The following is a 25292-nucleotide window of genomic DNA, read 5'->3' as shown; positions in this document are numbered from 1 at the left end:
CTTGCTTTGTCACCCCAGATAGAGTGCAGCGGTGTCGTCATTGTAGCTCACTATAACCTCAGACTCCTGGGCTCAAGCAATCCTCCTGCCTCAGCCTCTTGAGTAGCCAGGACTACAGGCTCATGCCATAATGCCCAGCTAACTTTTTGATTTTTTTTTTGTAGAAATATATTGCTATGTTGCCCAGGCTGATCTCAAACTCCCGGGCTCAAGCAATCCTCCTGCCTTGACCTCCTAGAGTGCTAGGATTATAGGTGTGAGCCACCGCGCCTGGCCAGTAAGTATTCTTTAGAAGAATAATGAATGAATAAATGAGTGGATACTGCTAGAAATACAGACTAACTACAATGTAAGCAAAAGGGTTGAACTTTGCAATCCTGATTCCGCTGCTTACTACAAATGTAGCTTAATCAGAGCCTCAGTTATCTAGGTAAAATTAAAGTGGTAAAGATAAAAATATCTACCAGATCATGCGAGATATAGTCAGAAGCTTAAAAAAAATACCTATCAGAACGAGAAAATGTATACAAAAGGACTACTTAGCACAGCTTGGGACATCGTAAGAGCTTAATGAATGTTAGTTCCTACCCCTCCCTCCTGCGAAGCTAAGGTCCAGATGCTGGAATAGGGTAACTCTCTCCTACATCTCTGTCTCTTTGTTTCCCACGTGACTACCTGGAAGACCTCCAAAGAGATCTGTAGGGGGCACAAGTATTGGGCACCAGTGGATGAACGTTAAGGCTGATAAGAAGGATGGCAAATTGCCTCTCCTAGTGCAAAATGAAATCTATATAAGTGAGACAAGAATTATTATAAGAATGGCTAGCATGTTATTTTACATTGCTTATGTCACAACAGTGGTAATATTATTCCCATTTGACTGATGAGGAAATTGGCTCATCAGCCAGCAAGTGACAGAATCAAGCCTTGTACCTGGGCAGCATGACTTCAGAGCCTGTACTGTAACCAGTATGCGCCACTGACTCCCTGTCTTGCTGGGGAAGGGCAGGAAAGGGCCCTGTTTCATCTATCTACACTGTGGTAACTTGCCTGAGGTATGCCTTCCTACCTGACATTTTTCTAGCATTGTGGCTTAAATAATCTTTTTTGCAGGTCAGAGGTCTCTTTGTGTATCTCTTTAGCATCTCCTCTTCCCTCAGTTTGGTCAACCTCTGTGACCACAGAAGCTGCATTCAGAGGCATCCTTATACTCCTGTGTATGTCATCAAAGGGAATGGTTATTGGGGATGGGGCTGCCAGTCTCCATTTACCCCCTCCTCATAATCTGTGTGTAATGTTCCTTCTACTCTTCATGTTACAGGTGCGTCAGGAGGAATTCTCTTCCCCTCTTGGCTAGAGAGCCTTGGGGAGTCATCAAGGACCACACCCAGATACCACATTCTCCAAGATTCTGAAAAGACACTAAAGTAGAAGTATCACTCCTAGCCCTGCTTCAGGGAGGAGACAAGGGAGACAGACAGTTGAGGGGGGCCATATACAAAGAAGAGACACATTTCATGTTTTCTTAAATGACTTTAATTAGAAACTCAAACCCTCTAAACTATAGTTCTCCTTAGCTCTGTGGGACAGCATCTGGTTTCCTGGTTTCCAATGGGGCTGTGAAGAAATGCATAACTGAGGTTGAGACAGGGAACCCCCATCTCCCTGGTCTCCTATTCTAGACTTATTCAAATTATGGCTGCTGGATAGGCCTTAAAATAATTATGTTAATTCACAAAACTATAGGTTCCTTTCTTCTTCTTATGCTACATCTTCCTCCTATGAGGGGAACTCTTTCAAAAAACTATTTGGGATGAAAAGATAAATCTATAACTGCACTGAACACCTGCAATTGGGAAGCTTCTTGATGCAGATACTGAGCTGGCTGCAAAATCACTCAGGTCCAGAGAAGGCCACCCTGCCTCCAGCCTGCCCACTGCACTAATCCATTACCCTTCTCCAGGGTCAGATTCTCCCAGACTCTGTTCTAAGAAAATCTAACTCTAGAAAAGACCAAAGGCCCAATGCCTGATTTCTATGGCCTGACTTCATTGAGGCCCCCAACACAGGGCTGAATTGTAGTTTGCAGAGCAGTGTACAATAACAGCCATTATAGTAATCTTGAATTTCTATCAGCCGTTCTTCCTAAGAACAATTGACAACACCTTCACAGTAATTGTATCACCAGGTTTGCCCTCTCACCAACCCCAAAAAGAGGAAAGAGATCAGACCCCTTCCCTTTACATTAAAGGAAAGCATGAGGCCCAGTGAGGTCAAAGGACTTGCTTGTGGTTCCACCACACATCAGGGCAAAGAGCTTGCAAAGGAGTCCACCTTCTCTGCCTGGACTCTGTTTCTTAGCCTACATTACCAAAATGCTGGAGGACAAAGATTTGACTCTTTGCCTGCATTTTTTCTGATTTATATCTTTTTTCTTTCCCATATGGGCATTTGGGAATCCCTCTCATCAATTTAGGGACCCCGCCCAGTTTCCTCTTTCCCCTCTGGAGTCCACAGCAGACTGCACCTTGGCCTTGCAAGAGCCCTCACTGCTCTCATCCCCCTTTCTGGCTCAAGGCTTTATCAGGTAGAACACACCACATAGGCTGTGGCGATGTACTTCTTGCCATTTCCATAGGTGGTCTTGTCCCAGGTATAGGTCTGGATGGCCAAGGGATGTCCACCCAGGCTTAACGCGCACCTGTGGGGAGAGATCACGAAATCAGAGGTGCTCACCACTTCACCCTCCCTCCGTCCCCAGGCTGGAAGTCTCAAGCCCAACCCAAGCAGAAGGGATTCCATCCTGTTTAAATGGCCACTAAGGCAGAGCTGCTTCCAGCCCCCACGTGAAGGGAGCCCTTTTGAAATCTATGCCTTGTTTTCTGTCTTCTTTAAAAAACACTGCTCCTCATCCCCAGAGCAATATTCTAAAATCCCTAAAATCCCAGATTCTAGAGCTGAAATACTCAGAAATTAAACGTTTGCTTAGGGTTTCATAAGTAGTAGGACCCAAATGTTAGAGAACATGAAGGCCAGTTTCAATCTGTACTCTCTGCGGCTCTAGGGTTCCGCTCCTCCCCCAGGAGCCTCAGGATCCACATAGAGAGGCATAGAACCCCAGGGCGACTCCATTTCTAACTGTTTTATATATGAAAGTCCTTAATATATAAGAAATATAAGATTTCATTTAGGGGGCAAGAGGGGAAGTGGTTCTGCTGCTGATACAAAGTTTGGCAGCCACAGACTTAATCTAACAGCTTCATTGTTCAAGCAAGAAAACTAGGCCCAGAACAGCGATTTGTTCAAGCCCTCCCCTCCACTGAGCGGCAGAATCCAGGTCTCCTGACTCTGTCTTGGCAGAGGACAGCCTGCGGCCCTGGCCTGCTCCCCAGGCCTGGCTGGCCCGGTGCTTACATTTTGCCCGGCCTGGCGATGAAGCACAGGGAGTAGAGTGCAAACTCAAATTCCGGGCTGCTGCCGATGAACGCGGCGCCCACTTCCTTATAGTAGCCATCCCAGTTGAACTGCATCGCCAGCACGTCAGGGTAAGAATCCCACTGCAGAAAGAGGGCAGCAAAGGGGCTTGGCGAATGCCACAGAGAGGAGTCACACACGTACAAACGGCAACAGGCAGCCAGTATTTGTTGAGGGTCCATTAGGGGCCTGTGTGAACCTTCTGGGGAGACTAGATTCTTTAGATGGAGGGGACAGTCTGCCTTGCTAAGGTGTCTGAGCCCTATTCATACCCTCTGTCTGGAGCTGCCAGTGTGCATCTACTAGGGAGGCCAGAGTTAGCATCCAGCCAATCCCACAGTGGCAGGGTCATAACTGTTCCCTGTGGCCCTCATGCATGAAAGAGAAAGAGAGTTTATTGCTCCCAGATTATTTCCTGGCACAGGACAGCAAATGTTTCTGTCTTATAAAATATGTGGAGTTTAGCTCAGACCAGCCAGGCTGAAACTTCCACATTCTAAGGAAATTCAGAGAGGGGGTAATGGCATATCTTTGTTTTTCCCCTCTGAGAATCCTTCCTTGACCCCAACCTCTCACTCAGATATGGTGCCCACTGCCTCTGCCCCCTGCGGTTCTGGAGCCTTCACTGTTTAGAAGGGAACCCCAGCATCCTAGCTGGCTAAACCTCCTCTCCAGCAGACGAGGACATCATGGTCACAATCCCCAGTGGCCTGCCCATGAGAATCAGGGCGAGAAACAAGTCTGGCTGTTTGGAAAGCAGAGCAAGAGCAGGAAGTCTGGGCGCTGACAAGGCTTTTCCAGCCTGTGTACTCACAGGGCCGTCGTAGTTGTAACTGTAATAGTCAACGAGGCCCTCCTTCTCCTGCAGGTAGAAGCGGATCCAGTTATGAAAGCCGGTGACCTTGCCTTTCTTGACTTCACCTGTAATAAAGGGTCCAAGGTGAATGATTGAGGCTCCTTCCCTGCACCACTGCTCTGCCCCCTTTCTCCACCCCATGACAAGTCTGTCTCCCTTCTCCAGTCTTATTTTCTAGAATGTCCAGCTGCTCAGCCCCTGCCCTGACCCCCTAGAGTGCCTTGCACCCCCACCTCTCAGCTCAGGAAGGCCCCCTTTTGGCTCAAGGCCTTGGGGAATTCTTCCTCCCGCTGATCCTGAAGACCACTGTCCATCTCCCCAGGAGCAAGCCAGGCTTGGTGGGAGCTTTACCGGGTGGGGCAGTGGCGGGAAAGGCCATGAGCTTCTTGAGAAGCTGCTGATCAAGCACTGGAAGCAGAGGACTGTCCAGAGGCAGACGACCTTGCCCCAGTTACTTTTTCCATCCTAGATGCACCCTTGGGAGCCCCAGCATCCGGTCCTCTTTCCTCCTTAGATACTCCAGAAGAGACTCTTTCTCAGCATGGCTCCTTGGAACCCTCTGTCCAGGCCTGGGAGTGCATGTGTCCCTCCTTGCTAATTGGCGTGGCTGCTGATTCAGCAATGCCCAGGGCTGCCCCGCTCCTAAGCAAAGCCATTCTTCTTCATCCCTCCAATCTTTCTTGCCAAGCAGAGTTATCTCACCTGAGAAGACGTGTTCAAAGCCACTTGAGTCTCCCTCTTCGTTGCCTCTTGAATAGAGCCCAAACCACATGTTCTTCAAGTCATCTACGAACTCTTGTTCTGAGCTGTAGCGATCTGCAGAGAAGAACACAGGGAGCTTGGAGAGGGGACACAGAGCCTGGTCCTGGGGAGCAAGGAAGGGCCACCTGCTCCAGCACATCAACAGACACATGGGCTCAATCAAAAAATATGTGCAATTGCTTAATTCAACAATTACCTATGGAGTATCTATTTAGTAGTGGGCCCGGGTCCACAGGCTGCAGATTCAGCAGAGAATGACAAGAACACAATTCCTGTCTTTATAGTTTACATTCCAGTGGAGGAGACAAATAATAAATAAGTAAACAGTAAATAAATAATACAATTTCAGGTAAGTGCTTTGAAGCAGAGTCACCCTTAATGACTGGAGAAGCAATGGGAGGGTAGAAGGATCTTCCAGAGAGGACAATCTGAAAAGCCTCTCTGAGAAGGTAGCACTAATCAGAGATCTGAAAGATAATGGGCCTCACAAAGATCTGGGGGGAAGATTCTTCTATGTAGAGGGAACTGCAAGTGCCAAAGGCACCAGGCAGACTTGAGTTTGATGTCCAAAGAACTGAAAGGTTAATGTGGCTGGAGCACAGTGAGCAGGAGGGGAGAGTGGCAGGAGAGGAGGTGTGAGAGGTAGGCAGGGACCAGATCCTGCAAGCCATGGCAAGCAGGTCAGATCTCAGACAAGTAGTAATGAAAAAAAAATGTTTTCAATTTACCTAGCACTTTCATGTATGCCTAGCACTGTCTCAAGTGCTTTTGATATAACATTGAATCTTCACATTAAATCTTTACATAAGGATGGTGCTAATTAGCCCCAACTTAGAAATGAGGAAACTGAGGCAGACAGAGGTTATAAGATTCATACAAGATCACACAGGGGGCAGTGGGGTAAAGACAAGAATTAAATCTAACTCCTGGGCTTTTGGCCTGAGCAACTGATGGATTATGCTATCCTTTAGGAGATGAGGAAGACCCGGGGAGGGGTAGGTCTGGAGGAAGAGGTGGGAACCACGAGTTCTTCCTATGCTAATTTCTGTGTAAGATCTCAGTTGATAGGCAAGGAGATGTTGACAAGGCCCTTGGGACCCACAGGAAAGGTCAGGGCTGGAGATTTAAATTTAGGAACCATCAAATATTTTTACTGCCCAGAATTTTTTGTGGTGGATACAAAAGAGATACCAGACATATTTGCTCCTTTCAAGGACATAAAACACATTGGAAAACAAGACTAAATATACGTGAAATAACAGAGAATAGTTTCCCTAACAGAATAGCTGCCCTTACTGAGCACTTCCTGGGTGCTGGGCTTCCTGCTGGGGGCTTTATCAGCATTCACCCTCAAAGGCCCCACTTCACAGGTAAGGCTCAGAGAGGTAAAATAACTTGCCCAGGGTCTAACCACCAGCAAATGGTTCAGACCAAGTCTCTCTAGCCCAAGGCTGTTTTGGACCACATCCCAAACTCTCCACCTCTGCAGAGATGCTAAAAGCCATACATATGGTGAGATGAGCTAGAACTTTAAGGATAAGTGGGATTTGGACAGGGAGAGAGGAGAGGAGAGGGTGAGGTATGGGACAGCTGGCCTCAGCTTCGGAGCCCTGGGCTCCAGCCTGGCTCTGCTGGCAACTCCTTTGTGGCCTCAGATACAGGTCTCTGTTTCTCTTTTGAAAAACCCTTGCTCAGCCCAGACTGCCAAGACTGGCTGTGCATTTACTACAAAAAGAACACCAGGGGGCGGCACAGGATTGTGTCTGCAATCAAGTGTCACTGGCTCTACCTAAAAACACCACCACCAACTCCTAACCGAGGTGGATGGAATGCAGCAGCTCTGAGCCCAGGAGACCTCAGGAACAGCGAGGGGAGAACTGGACAGAGACACCTCTGAGACAGCCCAGCTGCTGGAGTTCGGGAAAGGAATCTGGAGGACACTAACAAACACAACCCCCTGCCAAGAAGTCCTGCAGCCAGAACCTTTTTTGGTCTGACTGGAATATATCTGTATCTGGAGGCATTCCAACCAGAACTTTTCCTGGTAGGACTTCCCTTTCTGGACCTTTGTTGATCTGTTGCTGTTTCCCCAGCAAAAATGTGGAGTCGGCCCACTCGCTTCCTGGACTCAGTGCAGGAGGAAGGAGTAGACTCAGGGCAGTAGACTCTACCAGTCGGAAATGTGGCACTGACTCTGGGGTCCACTGGGGGACTGAGAAGTGCCTTGGACTGGGGGTGGGGTGTGAGGGGAGGCTCACGCCTGGCAGAGAACCCTGAGACTGAGGCAGAGGGTGGGGATCCATGGGGCAACTAACGCTGAGTCAAAGGTGGGTGATTTCCAAGCCAGACAGCCAGAGTATCTTCAGCTCCTGGTTGGGTTCACAGCCTCTCCTTGGCTTCTCTCTGGCCTGCCTCGTCCCTGGTCCATCCCAGATATACACTGACCTCCACAAAGTCCCCAGAGCATCCTCACCTGCCCTCCTCACCTCCCCACCGTGGAGACCCAGAGGCGCCTGGCCCTCTTGCAAACAGACCTGTGTCCTCGGCACTGCCTTGTGGGGCTAGGGACAGCTCACTCACTCTGGTGGTGGAGGAAACTGTAGAGCTCCTTCATGACTGCTGTCTTCATGATCTCCCTGAGGAAGGTGTCCTGCTCGGCCAGCTGCTGGCCATTGAAGTGCTCCCCGTGGCCCGTTGCCCGCTGATAGTTGTTGAGGAGGTTGATGAAGGCTGCATAGGTGGGCTTGGAGAACAGCTTCTCGTTGACATAGGTGAAGAGTCTGGGGGAGGCAAAGGGGACCCACTGAGAGACCTACACATGGAGCAGAGATCCCTCGAGAGACTCCTAGACAGGCCGGGGGCAGGCGCATGAGGGCTGGATCATGAGCTGAGGGGGACTTCAGATACTCTTGAAGGCTGCACATGAGGTCATGTTTCTTCTACCTCAGCCTGGCCAGTCACAGAAACCCTCTCAGCTGAATACCCGCAGTCCCTCAAGACGGCTTTATTTGTCTCTGGAGACCTATTTTTCTTTTCTCTCCCTTTGATTCAGCCTGACTTGAGGAGAAAAGAGCTGAGGCATCAAAAGCAGCAAGGATGAGGGAGAGGCTTTGGGGGAGTGGGAAGAGGGCCGAGGGGAACTCACGGCTCTGGGCAGTGGTCCACTTTGTCTCTGGTCTCCGAGGGGGAGATGCAGTTTTGGCTATTGAGAACAATGTCTTCCTTCCGGGCTTTGTTGGTGTCTGCCCTGTAGATCTTCTCAGAGGTGCTCTGAAGCTCCTCTTTGGTTATGGCGTCACTGCTGTGGGAGAAGCCCTCTGGGAGAAATTGGGGGAGGCTGGTCTCAGAACCAGTGGGGCGGGCAAGAGATGATCTGTGGGCATCCCTCCCGGGCACCTTCGAGAAGCCGGCAGCGAGGGAGAGGGGCCACAATCAGATACCCTAGTGAGTGGAGGGCAGGGGCATAGAACCTAAAGAACCCTTAAAATCAGCACATGGCATTGTCCACAGAGTGGCCACAAAATGTCCACACTGCCCCGTCCCTCTAGGAGGGCTCTCACTCATGGGCATGCTTCATAATCACCTGGAGGGCTTGTTAAGACAGAGCGGTGAGCCCCTGCCCCAGAGTTTCTGATTTGGTAAGCCCAGAGGGAGCCCTAGAGTTTGCATGTCTCACAGGTTTCCAGGTGATGCTGAGCGAGCAGCTGGTCCAGGGACCACACTTTGAGAACCACTGCTCTAGAGTCCCTCTGTCTCTGAGGCTGCGCGAAGGGAGCAGGGGACTGACCGTGGTTGCCACACAGATTTGCGAAATCCTCGCAGCAGTTCCCAAACTCTTGGCAGCGGGCGTTGCAGTGGCACGGCTGGTGCTTGTCGAAGGCCTCACGGCAGCGGCCCTGGCAGGAAGTGGGTGCCAAGTACAAGTCTGCAAACAGAGGGGAGGCATGTCCCGGACTGGCCTCTAGAGGACGCTCTGCACGCCCCTCAGACCGGCCCCCCTCTGGTTGGCTCTCCCCCACTCTTCCTATTAAAGATCTCCATCCAGGGAAGGAAAACAAACAAGCTTAATCCGTGCACACCCTTCACAGTCAGGAAGTCCTTTCTGTTGCCGGACTTAACTTTCTGGCATGCTGTTTTTCTAATCTTCCCATTCTAAAAATAAAATCTCTTCCACATCCCTCTTCAGGCCTCAGACTCTCTTTCCTGGCTACTCCCCTGCCCCCTGAGGGGCTGGCTGAGCCCCTCAGCTTCTTCCTGCCCAGGGCCCAAGAGTCCTGTGAGCCCCTCTCAGCTGGCTCAGGCCTGGGCCTGCCACCTCTGCTGTGGCTGTCCTCTCCTGTCACTCCTCATGTCCCTCCCACTTTATCCTGTAGGCCCCCATTTGGGAGGGCAGGCTCACTGCTGGTGGGGGCCTCTTCCTCCTCTTCCTCCAGCTCCGGGAATGGCTCTGGCTCTTTGGGGTCCTCTGCAGCTGTAGATAGAAAAATAAAGTCACCAACGTCCCCTCCCTCTTTTGTCCTGGTCCCCAGGTCCCTGGCACAGGGACAAGCAAGGGCACTGGAAGCAAATAATAAACAGAGGCCTGGTCCCATGGACAGCACGAAATAATTGAGGACAAAAACTGAAAATGGAAGACAAATTATTGAAAACTGTCATAAAAAATGAAAATAACCTCCCCAGGTGACAAATCTCCAAACACTTTATCATTCTGGTACCCATTGTGCTCATCTATAGGAAGGGGAGGGGGCAGGAGGAGGTGGTCCCTTCTGGATTAAAAATTGATTTTAGCTATGACTTTTCTTAACTAAAGCTGACAGATGAATGGAGAGTCTTGATGCTCTCAGAATGACAAGACAGCACTTTGGAATATCTCCTACCTATAATAACTCTCAGTGGGAGTCGAGGGTAAATCCTCAGGGCCTAAAGGAATAAGAACTGTTTCCTGAGATACCAACTTCCTTTCTTTCTTTGCCCCACTTGGAAATGGCCACAAAGATTGTGTTTAGGGGAAGCGCACATTCAGAAAAGCACATTCCTATTGCTGCTTCATTCTCCTAACCTGCAAGCTGAGTGACTCGCCTCTGGGCAGAGGAGGGTGGGGTAGGGAAGAAGAGAAAGGAATGTTCCTGGGGACTCTGAGTTCCCCACTCATCACACAGTGGAATAATTCCCTCCACAAAGATACACACATACACACCCAAGAAAGGACACTGTTACAAGGTGACTCAGAATCTATTAGTGAGTTTGCTGGATAAAATTTTGTTATTATCATCAGAACCACCCGTCAGTTTATTCATTCAATCAACAAACATCTCATCACTTACTCTGTGCCAAGCTGTGTTCTAAGAGCTGGCAATCCATAGGGTTCTTAATTCAGCCACATTTTATGCTAAATAAACTTTTGGGAGCTGAGCTGGAGTCCTAACCATCATTTACAATATTTTTTCTATGGGAAAGAGGTTCTGAGTTTCAAATCAGAAACACGAAGGTGAAGTGACTACTAAACTGGGTATTGTCTTTATCTTGAAATGCCAGCCTGATGGCCCAAGGTGAACAGAGCTTCCTGTGTCTGCTGAATGGTAAGAAAAATTAGGGATCCAGGGGCAGCAGAAAAGGGGACTCTGGCACTGAGCTCTGAGCCTGGGCCTCCCTGCCTGGGCCTGATCATCAGGACCTCTGCTAATATACATGGTGTTTTTGTGTAAATTGAAAAAAGCGTCCATGTGAGTGGAAGCAGCTCTGTGGATACATGGCTGGGTCAGCAGATACCACCTTTGGGCAAATTAGGAAAAGGCATTCCTTTCTCTGAGCAGATACAACTCTGGAACAGGGCACACACTTAATGAGAAGGGTACAGACTGAATTTTAGTCCAACTTGCCTGCTCGGCCAGGTGTCCTTGTGCAGTACACAATCTCTGCAACCATATGCAGTGGTCTTGCTGACCATTACCTAACATGGCTTCAGCGACCATGTTTTCCAAATTGGGAATTGGGGCACATGATTTGACAGTGAGCCCAGCAAGGCGTTGTGTCACAAAGCAGGAGATCATTTATGTGGCAGTCTACAACCCTAGAAGCACCTAAATAAGATCATTCAAAAATAATTTTTAAAAATATTTCATTTAAAAACCACGCAGAATTGGCCTTTAAGGGTGGTACATTTCCCTTTTTGTTGCTGTTGTTGTTTTGAGACAGAGTCTCACTCTGTAGCTCTGGCTAGAGTGCAGTGGCATCATCATAGCTCACAGCAACCTCAAACTCCTGGGCTCAAGCAATCCTCCTGCCTCAGCCTCCCGAGGCAGGGACCATAGGCATGCGCCATAATGCCCAGCTAATTTTTTCCACTTTTAGTAGAGATGAGGTCATGCTCTTGCTCGGGTTAGTCTTGAATTCCTGAGCTCAAGTGATCCTCCCGCCTCAGCCTCCCAGAGTGCTAGGATTACAGGCGTGAGCACGACACCCAGCCTGCATGTCCCATTTTTAATCAGTGGCCTGGGAATGACAGTTTGGAGATATTGGGGCCACTCGGTCCACTCACTAGAGGAAGAGTGGTAAGAATTGTGTCAGTTACTGTGACACCATGCAGTCTTCCGGGGGGCATGTCAGTTGTGAGAGTTCACTGCCATTTTTATATTTTTGTGATTTAAAGTATTGAATAACAATTGGTAATATCATATGTACTAAAATATCATTTTTATCATTTTGCTCCCTTTGGGAATTAGGTTCTTAAACTTTCAAAATACTGTTAATCCTGATAGTTGAGACAGATATTCCAGATAAGTGACATCTACTATATATTAAGTCGGGGACATCCTAGAAAACCTGAGATGAGTGGTGGTCAAATCCCTGAGCCCAGCCTCTGCCCCTCCGTGCTCTCGTTCCAGGCCCTTAGAGCCTCTCTCATCGGTCCTGAAACCCACCCTGGGCTGCTGGACACCCAGGCCAATGGCCCCTCGGGCAGGCTGGACGTGCACATGGCCTGGAGGCCCCCGAACCCTTCATCCCTCCAGGATCCTCACCAGCACACAGATGTTCATAGTCTTCACAGCAGTCCCCATGCCGGGGACACCGCCGGTCACACTGGCAGGCAGCGTCCCGGTTAAATTTCTCATTACAGCGAGATGCGCATGACTCCATTCTTCCTATGGGCAGTAAAGGTCACAAACTCAGCTCTGTGGGAACCCTATTCTCCTCCTAACAGTTACTCTTGCGGGAGGGTCCACAGACAGGGGCAGGGGCACACCTGGCAGGGAAGGGCATTGCTCTCGGTGCAGGAGAAGTGCGTCCACAGCCTCCCAGGCACAGCATAAGCCTCCTCCCACCACCCAACACCCACCAAGTATTTCAGGGCTCATAATATAGACCAGGATCACAAACTCAAATGCCTACTCGGATTAGGCCTGCGCATAAACAAGCAAAGAACCAGGGTGCGAGGCAGTAAGAAGAAGTGGGGACTGTGACAAAATTGGTATTAATAGCAATGCCCCGTCGGAAGTTTGCAACCACCACTCAGCCCAGCCGATTGCTGCCATGCTGGGATGTGGGCTCAATGTTCCCAGAGTCTCCAGGTTTTCAAAACAAGACTTCATTTTTATGTGAAAATTTCCAAGCTTTTAAAACTTCAAGCAGGCCAAAGAAAGAGATCTGTGAACTAGATGCGGCCCACAGGCCACCACTCACCTGCCTTGTAGAGGAAGGGAAGTCACTGCCGCCCCAGTGATGCCACCTGCCCTCTCCCCTCTGCCCTTGCTCTCATCCCATCCTTTTTCTGTTCTTTGCTTCTCTGTTCTTCCCACCCCTTCACCTGGTCTCCTCCGCACCCTATTTGCCCTGCTTCACATCTCTGCTCCCTCCAGGCTTTGGAATGTATTCAGCGGAGTGAGGCGGGTGTGGGTGACAATCGGGCTCCGGCACAGGTTCTGTTATGTAACCACAGACCGCATCCCCGACTCCAGCCGAATGGTTTGCAGAGCAAGCTTTTGGTCACAAGGGACGTAAGACAAGATACTTTGAAAGGAACAGTACAAACCCACTATCCACTCTGGGCTTTAAGGGCGCTGACAGAGTCTTTGTTCCATTTGAGGTTCCTGAGGTTTGGACTTCGTGAGGCCTGGGTGTAGGGGCCAGGCTGTGCTCGGGGACAGTGTTGAGAGCAGTGTCAGAGTTGCCATCGGCATCAGACTGTGTCAGTGAGGAAATTGAATCCTAATCTGGACCAGGGTTGAGGTTAGTTAGATGAAGAGCCACAGTTAGGATTTGGGCTTGAGTTAAATTTATTGATAAAGTAATAATTTTGTATTGGTATTCGGGTAAGAAATAGGGTTAAACTTAAGGTGACATTCAGGGTGCGGGCATGTGTTGGGATTAGAAGAGGAGAAATAATCCTAGTGTTGCCTTAGATTATGTTTGCAGCTTGGTTCTGCTTATGATTGGACACAGGTATAGTATCTCAGTTTAAGCCTGGATTGGGTCGGAGATGAATACTAGAGATACGGGTTTAGTTACTGGTTTGGATTCTAGGATTAGGGTTTATTCTGTGTTAATGAGAGATGTTGTAGCAGAGAGGTTAAGAATCCAGTCTCTACCACCCACCTGCTAAATTTGACTGGCTTTTATAAAAAAATAACAATAAGAACCTAGTCTCTGATGCCAAATGGCTTGAGGTTGGAATTCTGGTTCTGCTGCTAACTATGTGATGTTGGCCAAGTTATTTAACCTCCTGTACCTCTGTTTTCTTATCTGTAAGAGTGGAATAATAATGGAGCCTATCTCATAGAATATTTATAAGAATTAAATGAGTCAATATTTGTAAAGCACTTAGTACATCATGACACATAGTAGCGCCATCTAAGTATTTGTTCGGGAAATAAACATTGGCGATATTTCGTGCCCATCTTCAAAGCAGCAAGTGTTCAGACTGGGTGGAGCAGTTTTCCCCGTGGAGTGGCCCTGTCGACATATTTCATTTAGTTGACACCCTCCCTGGGATTCAGCTGGTTTGGGTTGTCAGTGAATCTATGTTGCTGATGGTCCTGGCTAACGTCATCACTATGGGTCTGCATTCTTTACATCAGAGAGGTGTCAGGTCAAGGTTAACCCAGTTTAACTTCACATTGTCTACAAGGCCCCCAAGATAGCCAGGAAGGCAGTACTTTGGTCCAGTGGATCTTCTCTAAAAGCAACCAGACCCAAGGCCATTGTTCCTTCAAGCCCATAGGAACTCCTCTTGAATCTTAAATGATGCTCCCTTGGAACCTGAAATGCAAAAATCTTAAGGAAAAATTTTCACCCCTTCAGCTGCCTGCTCAGTCGGCTGGCAGTACACCCAGAATCCAAAGGGAGAGAATTCAGGCGAATCAGGGCAATGTTTTTAATGGGCCAGATCAGCAGAGTCCAAGGAAAGAATTCACTCCATTCCAGCAGCTGGCACCGGTTGAGAAGAGCTGAATAGCCAGCTTGGACAGCTCAGGAGAGCACCCCCGCCCGCCCAAGCTCAGTGGACTTTTTCATCTCTGTTCAAGAGCTTTGTCTCCAGCAAGAGCCCCTTGCCATGGGTTTCTCACATCTCTCTGTGAGCTTGGTCTGCGTCAAGGTGACCTTGGGATTTCAGGGTGGGGGGCAGGGGTGGGTGAGACTTTTCCCCATAGGCGCCTTGCTGCGCTGTTCTGGGGACACTCAGATGACTAGTCACCCTGACTACTCACTCCAGCGCCCCCACCCCACGCCTCCTGTTGACACAGACGCTCTGTGTAAGCCTAGAGCCCCAAGCCAGGCGCCTGAATCACTGCTTCAGCCACCTGCCGCCCCGTCCCTCTGCCTCGCCTCTCTGACTCTCTCTGCCTTTCTTCATTTGGGCCTTTCCTCTGTCAGGTTCAGATGCTCCCTGCATTCCCCATGAAGAGCTGAGGTCCTCTGTGCCACCGTGAAATGCTAAATTTCTCTGTACCCTATAAGACTTCAATTTGCCAGAACATTAGTCCCTATGCATACTTCAAGAGAGCTTGGTTCCAAGCCTGAGTGGACACAGTGTCCCTATACACCAGCCCTCAGCCCCTCACACCTGTGCCTCTCAGGGGCCCCAGATGCTGTCTCCATGGAGACCTAGACATCCAGGAAGCTTCAGTTCCAGGACCAGCTTCCTTTCCCCATTCACAACCAAGAAACAACCAAGGTCCTCAGCAGATACTCAGCTCGTAAAAGAGGATGTGAGGCTAGCAAGGACTCCCCGATGTGATTCATATTCTTGCATCTAAGAGGGTTTGGGAGAGTACAGACAAGAACAGAGCCTCTTCCCTCCTAACCCACTCGACCTTCACTTCCCGTCCAACCCACAGCTGGATCAGATCTGTGCTCTCACGCCCCAGCAGCAAGGGCTCCACCTGCACTTCTTTTTTGTTTGTTTGTTTTTTTAGAGACAGGGTCTTCGCTCTGTCACCCAGGCTAGAGTGCAGTGGTGCGATTATAGCTCACTGCAGCCTCCAACTCCCGGGCTCAAGCCATCAGTGATCTTCCTGCCTCAGCCTTCAGAGTTGCTAGTCCTACAGGCACATGCTACCATGCCCAACTAATTTTTAAAATTTTTTTGTAGAGATGGTGGTCTCATTATATTGCCCGGGCTGATCTTGAATTCCTGGCCTCAAGCAATCCTCCTACCTGAGCTTCCCACCGTGCCGGGATTACAGGCATGAGCCACTGTGCCTGGTCATCCACCTACACTTCTGAAGCCACTGTTGCCTCTGCCCTCAGGGAAGTCCCCGCAGGGACCAAATATCTGGTGGTGCTCTCCTCTCCTGAGGCTGGGATATCCCAAGCCCACCAGCCATGCCTCCACGCTAGGCCCTCACATGTTCTCCCTGCTTTCACACCACTAGGTCTGAGGATAGAGGCTCCCCACCCTCCCTCACTCTCTCCACTGCCTCTCCGGCATCCAGGGCTCAGGCACAGCTGATTCCTAGGTAGATGTGCACAGTCCCATCCAGTGCTGGGAGGCCTGGGAACAGCATTTTGCTCCAACAGCATTTTGCTCCAACGCAGGAATCCCATTAAGAGTCTCCTAATCTACAACCTGATTGAAAATGGTCCCAAGAGTAAGTTTCTCCCAGGAATATTTGCAATCACAATCATAACTGAAGTTCCAGTTCACTGAGATCTCATTCCACACTGGATGCTTCTCATATATGGCCTTATTTAATCCTTACAACAGTCCCGTACAGGAACAACCCAGGTAGGTGGGATGGACATCCAGCTCTGATTCTCTCCCCTGTGGGCAGAGGAGGACCCTCCCCACACTCCTCAGCTCAGCCCCCTCCCTTGCCAAACCTTCCTGCCCACCCACTGGCCAGCGATTAACACATCAGCATCTCTATTTTGCATAATCACTGAACAGGAAAGTGCTCCTGTTCCTCTGCTGGTTCCGTGCAGCCCCTGCACCATCACACCTGTGGACCAGGTCCCTTCTCTTCTTTTTAGTTCCCCTGACCCTGGGACAGAGACCCATTCCTCTGGCCACTTGTACAACCCCAGATAGGACATGGCTCACCTCCTGGTCAGGGGCCCTTCTGGTTTCCACCTGAGCCTGCCCATCTCCTAAGAAAGGTCACACTCAGACAACCTCACCTGTCACCAGACTGTGGAGGGAGTGACCAAGGGCAGCCAGGCCACTCACCCCAGCAGGCCCCAGCCCCAGCTTTAGATCATACAGTGGCCACAGAAAACAAAACCTTGGTGAGAACAAAAGTCAAGCTGGACTAAGGGACATTGGGGCTTACCACCTCAGAGGTGGTAAGAAGGGGCTTCCATGAAATCAGTCCTTCAGCCCTGCAACTCCCTCCACACCATCCAGCCCACTCCAGAGACGAGTCCTGCACCCTGGGACAGGGCAGGCCAAGAGTGCTCCACAGCTTTAGAAGAGAGCTCACCCTCCCTGCCCCACTACCCTACCCTCTCTCTACCAACCTCCCCAACTCTCTGCTTGTTTAGCAAAGACCTCTACCCACCCCCATTCCCATGCCCACCAGATAGTGACTTACCAACCCAGGCCAGGCCACAGAGCACGGCCACTATCAGGGGGACACAGGCCCTCATGGTGCCCCGTTGGAGGCCAAAAGGGGAGTGGCTGTTGGACTTTCACTAGAGTCAAGGTGAATGTCACAGCTCTCAAATGAGCCTTATTCCACAGGTCGATCCTTTTAAAGACATCAGGACTTGTGGATCTGGTGTCTCCAGATCCTCCCAGGAAGAAAAAGGGAAGGGAGGGACCCCAGGTGGATAGGAGGTGGAGGGGAGGCGGGGCCCTACAGCTGTTTGAAGCCAGAGGGAAGGTGACTAAGCAGGGAGGTAATGCCAGATGTTTGAAACAGGTAATGCTAGCTGTTTGTAGCTAGAAAATAGGTCATTCAAGCAGGTAGGCACAGAAAGATGGGCCTAGTTTGGGAGGTTCTTTGTCCAAACTGGGGACACCCATGGGCTAATCTTTGGGTGATCCCTACCAAACACCCACCTACTTACTAGTCTCAGACCTGACCTTCCAAGGGGCCACAGATTGGCTTCATCTTCGAATTCTTAGTCCTTAGCATGGCACTGACACATAGTAAGGTGATCGTGCCAAGTCTGACAAAAAGTAAATGCCCAAGCAAAGGTTGGGGTCATTGGACAGGGAGACATAGGAGGTATGGGTCAGAAACGAGAGCTGTTCTTGTTACCATCAAGCCCAACACAACTAAATCATCCCGAACTATTAATATTATGCAAATGACTCTTATTGAGTCAGCATCTCAGGTTTACATGTTTCAGGTTCTCCCAGGTTCTAGTTTATGAGGCACGGGAAGGGCAAGAGCCCTCTTAAAGGCAACCGAGGGATGACCCTTCCTCTCCTGGGAGCCCAGGGTCTCGCCCCGCCTCACCCCTCCTTGAGCCCTCCCCCTCAGGGACCCCTCCCCAGTGAGAGGGGTGGCTTCTCAGGGTTCCTTTGTTTCCAAGTTGACAGAAGAGGAACAGCTCCCTGTGGCTTTCAAGTTTTCCCCCCAAAATAAAGGTAAAACCTGCTAAGTAAAATACCCTTTCCAGAAAGAGGCACTGCCTGGGGATTCTCAGCCCTCTCAAAAAAAAGAGAAAAGTATCAAAAACTATCATATAAAAAGGCAAAATTGATGAACAATGGAGACCACTCTGTAAGTGACTGTATCTGGAGGTGGGGAAGTGGAGCATGGGAGCATGTCTTCTTCATCCCCTGTAGTTTAATAGAAGTTTCTTTCTCTCTGGTCTTCAGCTTTCTTGTCTGTGAAGCGATGGGGTTGGATCTGACAAACCCTCCCCAGTTCTCAGACTTTAATCTTGAGGTTTCCTGCCCGTGCACCAGGTTGAGTAGTTACTGTTGGGTTAAGGAGATTCCCCCAACTCTTTGCTGTGTGGAAATGAGACCAAATGTGAGGCCTCAGGGGTGAAGGACAAGCCACCCTTGCAAGGGACTCATGCCAGAAGTACAAAGGAGGACTGAGCCTGGCCCTGCTCCCCGGGAAGGAAGCTGGTTAAAGGGAGTAAGGGCAGAAACGGTCGCTTCATTTGCATAGGTTTCATTTGCACAACTCACAAGTAGGGAGCTGAGCCACCGCCAGCCAAAAGTCTCATCCTCCCTGGATCAGCACCTTGAGAACATGTCAGGAGGGTCACTGGTTGGGCTAGGAAGCAATGATGCCCAGAGTTTGGCATTGGATGGTCTGTCCCTTGCAAGTGCCCAGCGGGGTGGACCCTGGCTGAAGCCAAGCTGCAGAGTGGGAGTGCAGCCTGGCCAGGGCTCCCCTTTTGTCCAGCTGAACTGGCCATGGCATGGAGTTTTGAGGGCAGGAGCTCTTCCCTCCATCAAGGGAATTTTAAGTCAGGAGCAAGGGTGGGAGCTGGGGAAGACAGTTGCGACTGACCACATAGAGCCAGATGGATTGTCCGAGGACCCAAATGTTTCAAACTGCTCTCATCAGCAAGAAGGCCGACCTTAACAACTACCACCAACACCGACTGAGCACTTACCATGTGTCACACATGAAGTGTGTGTGTTATCTCACTGTATTTAATATGTGTTACCCCATCGATGCTCACTACAACCTTACTAGGTACTATTGTTGTCTTCACTTTACAGATGAGGAAACTGAGGCATAGAAGGTTAGGAGATGTGCCTAAAAGCACACAATTAGTAAGTTATGCCACAGTGCTTCAAACCCAGGTCCATCTGACCAGAGGTCATTCTTGTAAGCACTGATACCCTGTTGGCCCACAAACATCACACTTTCAAGCACCACTTAATCATGTCTAGGTTACTATGCAAAGGAGTCTAGCTTCAGATTCATTGGAATTAAAGGGATCTCAGTGGCCATCTAGTTCCATTTCTCATTTGATGTTGCAACCCCCTAAACAGTCCTAGGGGTCATTGAAATGGTTTTCCTGCCTCCACTTCAATGCCTCTGGTGCTGGGGTGGGGGCATTGGGTCACACCCTCTCAAGGCTGCTCATTCATACCACCCCTTCTCCCAGACCCTAGGACTCTACAACCTGACACATGCTGACGTAGGCAAAAGTAGGTAGGACAGTGGGAAAAAAATCCATTAAGCCAACGAATGAACATACACCAATACATTCATGCAAAGATGCCTCATAGATAAACTTAGACAGCCATAAATACGGACACGGATACATTCAAGTGTATTTCAAACAGCTTTCTCTTCCCTGCTGGCCTGGTCTGGACAGAGAACTCTGCTCCTCCTCTTTCTCGTTCTCCCCCAGGTAGGTTCTCACATGGGCATTCCACCCTCACACGCTTCCCAAGGAGCCATAGTGGGGACCACCTGGCAAAGGGGGAGTCCCAGTAGGCTGGGTTCCAGAGAGCTGAGGCAGGGAGAGGGTAGAGGGAGATGCATGGTGGATGGGATCCCAATGATGAGATACCAACAGAGATGCTGCTCTTATGGCCTCCGCAGAGGTTTGGGAGGTTGGAAGAGGGGGAAGCGGAGAGGGCAAAGGTCCAGGAGGCAGTCAGCTGTCAGAGATGTAGGGAATGGAAATTCTATTGCCAAATATTTATTGAGTGCTCACTATATGCCAGGCGCTCTATTGTTATTGGATTAGCAGGGTTCAGGCCGGGCTGGAAAACGCTTCCTGGAACTGATTGGTTTCTGGTGGAACAGAGGACAGATAAGCCTCAGCATTAGGCCATTGTTTGAATTAGGCCCCACTGATCTCTGGGCTACCAGGGGTCAGGAGTCTGTCAGGATCATCAGACAATGAGGGAGACTGGCCCAGGGGACTACTGAAGAGGACACCTGCCCAGGCCAGCCTATTCCACCACACTTGTCCTCCTGCAAAACCAAGGCCAAGTCATTTCAGCAGAGGACCTGAGCCTGCCCAGCACAGGTGAGGCCTGGACTCACCTCTGAAGGGGACTCTGGCACCTGAAGTTGCTGGATCTCCACTCTCCGGCCCACTGCGTCCTGGCCCTTGGGGGAGAGGCCAGGGATAGTCACCCACATCTGATCTTACTGAATGTGTCTTAGAAATGGCTCCATGTGTGATTTCTTTCCCCTTTGCTTTGTACGCTGCATACCACATCTGTGTGAACAGGCTTTTGTCTGAGGGTGTGGGCAGCCCTGACATCCAGCATCAAGCTCACTGCTGCCTGGGCATCTCTGTCAGACCTGCCCACGGGCCCACCCGTGGCAGAGTCCCAGGCTGTGCTTCCAGTTCTGCAGGCCACACCCCATGCTGTCTTCAGCCTAGAATGCCCTCTCCTCACCGGACCTGCTCAGCTGTCCTTCTCCTACTCATCCTCCCGCCCCAGGGCAGATCCACCCTCCCACAAAGCCTGGCCTCCTCTGTCCAACCCACAGGATTGCTCTTGCCTGTGGACTTAGTTCTTGACATTTGTCCCACGTGCTTTGACTCAGCACAGCCACCTCTGATAGATCTGTTGCTGCCAATGTGGTGTCAGTAAATCCCTACACCGTCATGTAACTTTTCCTCCATACTGGTTGTTTCCTTAGCTCACCTCTGAAGTTCCTTGAGACGGGACCCTGTCTCATGGGTCCCCTCAGCTGCTTTGCATTGCCATCCAATGTGTGTTAGAAAACTGTCACCATGTGCCTGTGGCCTGCAATGATCACTCATGAATGAATAGGGCACTGGTTGGCCTTCTGGCCCCACCTGTTGTTAAAGACTGGGGTGAAGATAATTAGCACAACAGAAACTAGATGGCTCCCCCATGAGCTGTGATGGCACCCATATTTGTATGTGGGGGGCCTTACAGGCAGTGGGTGGAAGTGGGGTCTCGGGACTCATCTCAAGGCTGCGTTTTCATAGCAAACCTGCCATTTTTAACTATATTGTGTTTATTTGGGCCTAATGTAAATTTAGGGGGACCTAACCCCCAAGCCACCCCTTAGCACCTCCACTGCAAAGGGGCAGCCACCAGCAATTTCTGAATCCAAAATGTCACAGATAACTCAACTTTAGGATCCCAAAATGATCACCTGCCTGCACTTCTGCCAGCTGTGCTAAGGTTTGTTTTACACTGCCTGACAGCGATTATAAAATAAAATTACTACTATTGCATGTCCTCAGACTCCACTGGCTTTGGAGAGTGTCTGCAGGCACAATGGGAACAAAGAGAAGGAAATGAGACAGGCAGACAGAGATAAGGAGGCTGAGAGACTGCGAAGGCGTGAGCAAGGGCAAGATCAAGAGAGAGAGCCATGCCCGAGGCTGGCCAGGAGCAAGGCATTGACTAGACATGAGGCACCTGGCCCACCCCTCGCCCCAAGCGTGTGGGCACAGTCAGCTGTATGCCAGGACTGACAGGAGCAGTTCCTGACCCATGATTCAAACATCTACAATCTGTCAAAATTATCATTATTGTACTAAGGTAGTTGGGTTATGAGAAATTTACCCCTTTCTCATTCATTCATTCAGCTGACCCGTGGTCATTGAGGGTCACAGTGTGCCAGACACGGTGCCAAGTAAAGTGGACACAAGGGCATGGACTCGGTGTCCGGAGGGGAAGGAAGATCACAGGTGAAGGGCATTTGCAGCCACAATCAGAGCAGCAGGGCACAGATCTGAGATCATCGCTCCTACAGCTAGACCACCCGGGGCTGAATCCCAGCTCTGCCACTTAACAGCTGTACAACTCTGGGCAAGTTCTCTAACCCTCTGTGCCTCAGGTTCCCCTGCAGATAAAAAAAAAAAAAGGGCATGTAAGAGCATCTTACAGGGCTGTTTTGAGGACCAAATAATACTTGCAAAGCTTTCAGAATAGTGCCTAGCATGTACCAAGACCAGGTAAGTATTTGTTCAAAAAAATCAGGCCTCACAAAGGGCACAATTTAGATACGATGGTTAGGAAAGGCCTTCCTGAAAAAAAATGACATTTAAAACAGAGGCACAATGCATAAGAAAGTGGAAACTTCTCCAAACTCTCCATAATGGGATATTTCTTTTATAATTCCACAAATAAATTTAAATTTTAAAAATGTGCACTCTCAGTATCTTCAAGTCTTAGGGATGGCCCCTTGATGAGTTGCATTGTCTGTGTCACCTGGTTTGGTCCCAAAGTGAACCACCTGTGTTCTGCAGCCGGAGGAGCTGTGCCTCGTTCCAAGGGGAGCTAAGAGCTATAGTGGGGAACAGGTCCATGGCTCAGCCTCCTGAGCCATGGCTCTATTTGATGAGATTACCCACAGCTGCCTGGGGCAAAGCCAAGAACCAGAGAGGAGGAGGGACAGAGATGGCTGACCTTCTCTGTGGGCCACCAGAGAGTCCAGCAGGCACATGCAGGCTCTCCCTCCAGCACTCAGGTTGCCCCTGCAGAGCTCAGCCCCAGCAAAGCCCAGCAGGTAGAAGGGGCCACCTGCCTTTCCCCCTGATTCCCACCCTGGGGTGTCCTTGCTCCCCAGGACCCCTGCAACACTCTCCCACCCTAAGTGATACTCTGGAGCTTGCCGCCTGATCATGCCATTAAAACTCTCCCTAATACCATTGCCTCAGGGCTCTTCCTTTCCTATTTTTCTTAACGTGACCATTAAAAGTATTAGTTACAATCTTCCCAAATTGTGTATCTACATAACAGGGGCCTTCTAGAGACAACTCAAGGACTAGAAAGCAAGCAGCCAGGCACTCAGGCAGGCTGCAGGGAGCAACATTTCAGGGTAGGGAACTCTGAGAACACTTCTAATAAAACTGCACTTGCAGCTGACTATGCCCCCCAGAGCAGTCTGGCTGGAGGCCACCGCTGGGAAGATGCTTGGAGGGGGCTGCACCCCTCTCCCCTTTGACAGCCTGAGCTGCCAAAGTCATAGACACAAAGAGCGGGAAGACATCCCCAAACACTTCTAGGGCTAACCCCTGTTTATAAATGAGGAAAATGAGGCCCACAGAGAGGAAGGGGCTGGCCCAAGGCCACATGGCTGCTGAGAGGCTGAGACTCCCCCTGCCCCAGCACCCTGCCTACCTGTAGCACCCTGTGCTACCTCAAGCTCTGGTTGACAGGGCACTTTTATGGATGGTCAAGTAGGCTTAAAATGTCCTGCTGTCAAGGCCCCAGCAAAAAGGCACCCTCTGTCCACCGCTGTGCTGGGGAGGGTCCCCTAAGTGACAGGAAAACCTGCATGGTCCTCCATTCAGCAACCGAGAACAGCTCTGGGTTGTCCACAACTCACACCCCAGTGAGAAAACCAAGACCCCAGGCTCCCTCTAAGGGCCAAGATCGTGGCAGGCAGAGTCAGGGCGAGGCCTACATGTCCGGCTGCCTCGGGGTGAGTGGTGAGACACAGCCGCCCTCAGCTTCTGCCCCACAGCATCTTCTTCTGATGGACTTGTCTGCCGCCGGCTGGCCCACCCTGGGGGCGCCGGGACTGCCCGTTTTGTTCAGAGCCCCCACGAGGCCCACGGTAAGTATTTGAAAATGAAGGAACATGGGAGTGGAGAGAGGGAGAAAGGAATTTCTATGCCTGGGTCTGTTCTCACAAGAGAAGAAAATGTGGGGTTCGGGGAGCTGTCATGGGGAGTGCCGGGGGCACGAGGAAAGGGCATAGCTGGTACACATCCAGTTACTTCATCTGCCCACCCTGTTATTAAGCAGTCACGTGCCCTTAGGCAAACCTTCTTGTGCCTCAGTTTCTTTGACTGTAAAACAGGGGTGAATATACCTGTAGTACCTATTCTATCATCAGGATAAAGATAAGACAAAATATGAAAGTGTGAAGATGAAAAAGGATGAAAACACTATTCAAATGTTAATTTACTATTATTGTGATAAATACTGTGATGTTGAGAGGTAGAGCAGCCAGAGGCCAGTGCATCCAGGAGTGTGAAAGCAAGTGGGCCCCCACCAGCTCGCCCCACACCCGGTGCTCTCAGTGCTAAATGGCAGGGGCTGGTGATCGATCTGCAGGCAGAGTCTGTCCTGCTCAGCTGGGGCGGGGAGAGAGGGGAGTGCTGGCTCCAGGGAGAGGCTGGAGCAGCCGGAGGGTCCTGTCTCCCAGAGAGCTCCCCCCCACCCTGTGTGCTGGAGAGGTGTGACACTCCTGGTGTGCACCCCACGGTTAGGGCCCACCCTGGCCCCAGCCTGCCCAGCTTCACAGGGAAGCTAAGGGCAAGGGGGAAAGGACAGGGAGATGTGTGTAAGAACAACCACCCCCCATGCTATTGTCCCCCACAGGACACACCCACACCCACATACAGCCCCATTCCGTCTCTGCTTGACTCCTTTTAGGTGACAGAGATCTTTAAAAGACTGACCTCAGGCCACACTCCCTTCCCTCCTACCTTCCTCTCAGTGGTCCCATGGACTCCTGGGCTGCTAGGGAACCTGAGAGGACCCCCCCCTGCCCTGCCCCATGCCCGGGCAGTCTGGGAGACAGGAGACAGCACAGCTGTTCAAGCATGAGGCCACCCTAAAGTGGCATCTTCCCTTCCCCTCCTGGACCTCCTGTCCTCTGGGGGTGCCCTGGGCCCCAGCTTTTCCCGCTCCTGGAGTCTGTGTCCTCTCGCCTGCCCTGGGTACAGTTCTCCTGGCAAGGCCTCTCCCAACAGGCTCACAAGGAGTCCTGCCCAAGAGACTGGGGCAGCTGGGGGTTGCAAGGTGGTGCAGGGCGGAAGGGAGGCCCACTCGCAGCCAGTTCCATCAGGACGTAGCTGTGGCCAGAGAAGAGGAGAAATGCCG

General features: G+C 50.5%; 1 protein-coding gene across 4 annotated transcripts; it reads right to left on the bottom strand.

Annotated features, from left to right (window-relative positions):
- Positions 1-1513: 1513 nt before the first annotated feature.
- ENDOU (endonuclease, polyU-specific) lies at positions 1514-17336 on the bottom strand. Of its 4 annotated transcripts, none has more exons than XM_012638424.1 (10): positions 17122-17336; positions 12112-12234; positions 9492-9557; positions 8880-9017; positions 8238-8409; positions 7673-7872; positions 5033-5146; positions 4289-4395; positions 3415-3557; positions 1514-2701 (listed from the first exon to the last, which is right to left on the bottom strand). In XM_012638424.1, exons 1-10 carry the CDS (start codon positions 17174-17176, stop codon positions 2584-2586), a joined length of 1236 nt encoding a protein of 411 aa, XP_012493878.1. In that variant the 5' UTR covers positions 17177-17336; the 3' UTR covers positions 1514-2583. The 4 variants fall into 4 exon arrangements, with proteins under 4 accessions (XP_012493878.1, XP_012493879.1, XP_012493880.1 ...); XM_012638423.1 differs by having other exon boundaries at positions 2534-2701; positions 12112-12230; positions 17118-17176; XM_012638425.1 differs by lacking the exon at positions 12112-12234 and having other exon boundaries at positions 2215-2701; positions 17122-17310.
- Positions 17337-25292: the final 7956 nt, after the last annotated feature.

The sequence above is a fragment of the Propithecus coquereli genome, unplaced genomic scaffold, assembly GCF_000956105.1.
Source record: "Propithecus coquereli isolate 6110/MARCELLA unplaced genomic scaffold, Pcoq_1.0 Scaffold13, whole genome shotgun sequence".
Classification (NCBI taxonomy): domain Eukaryota; kingdom Metazoa; phylum Chordata; class Mammalia; order Primates; family Indriidae; genus Propithecus; species Propithecus coquereli.
This window is presented reverse-complemented; position numbering and strand designations above follow the sequence as displayed.

Coding starts and splice junctions, on each gene's coding strand:
- ENDOU (XM_012638424.1), bottom strand. CDS start 17,176: ATGAGGGCCTGTGTCCCCCTGATAGTGGCCGTGCTCTGTGGCCTGGCC. Junction 9,018..9,491: donor GGAAGAGGCCCCCACCAGCA/GTGAGCCTGCCC, acceptor CTCTGTTTGCAG/ACTTGTACTTGGCACCCACT. Junction 7,873..8,237: donor GTGGACCACTGCCCAGAGCC/GTGAGTTCCCCT, acceptor TGCCTCCCCCAG/ACTCTTCACCTATGTCAACG.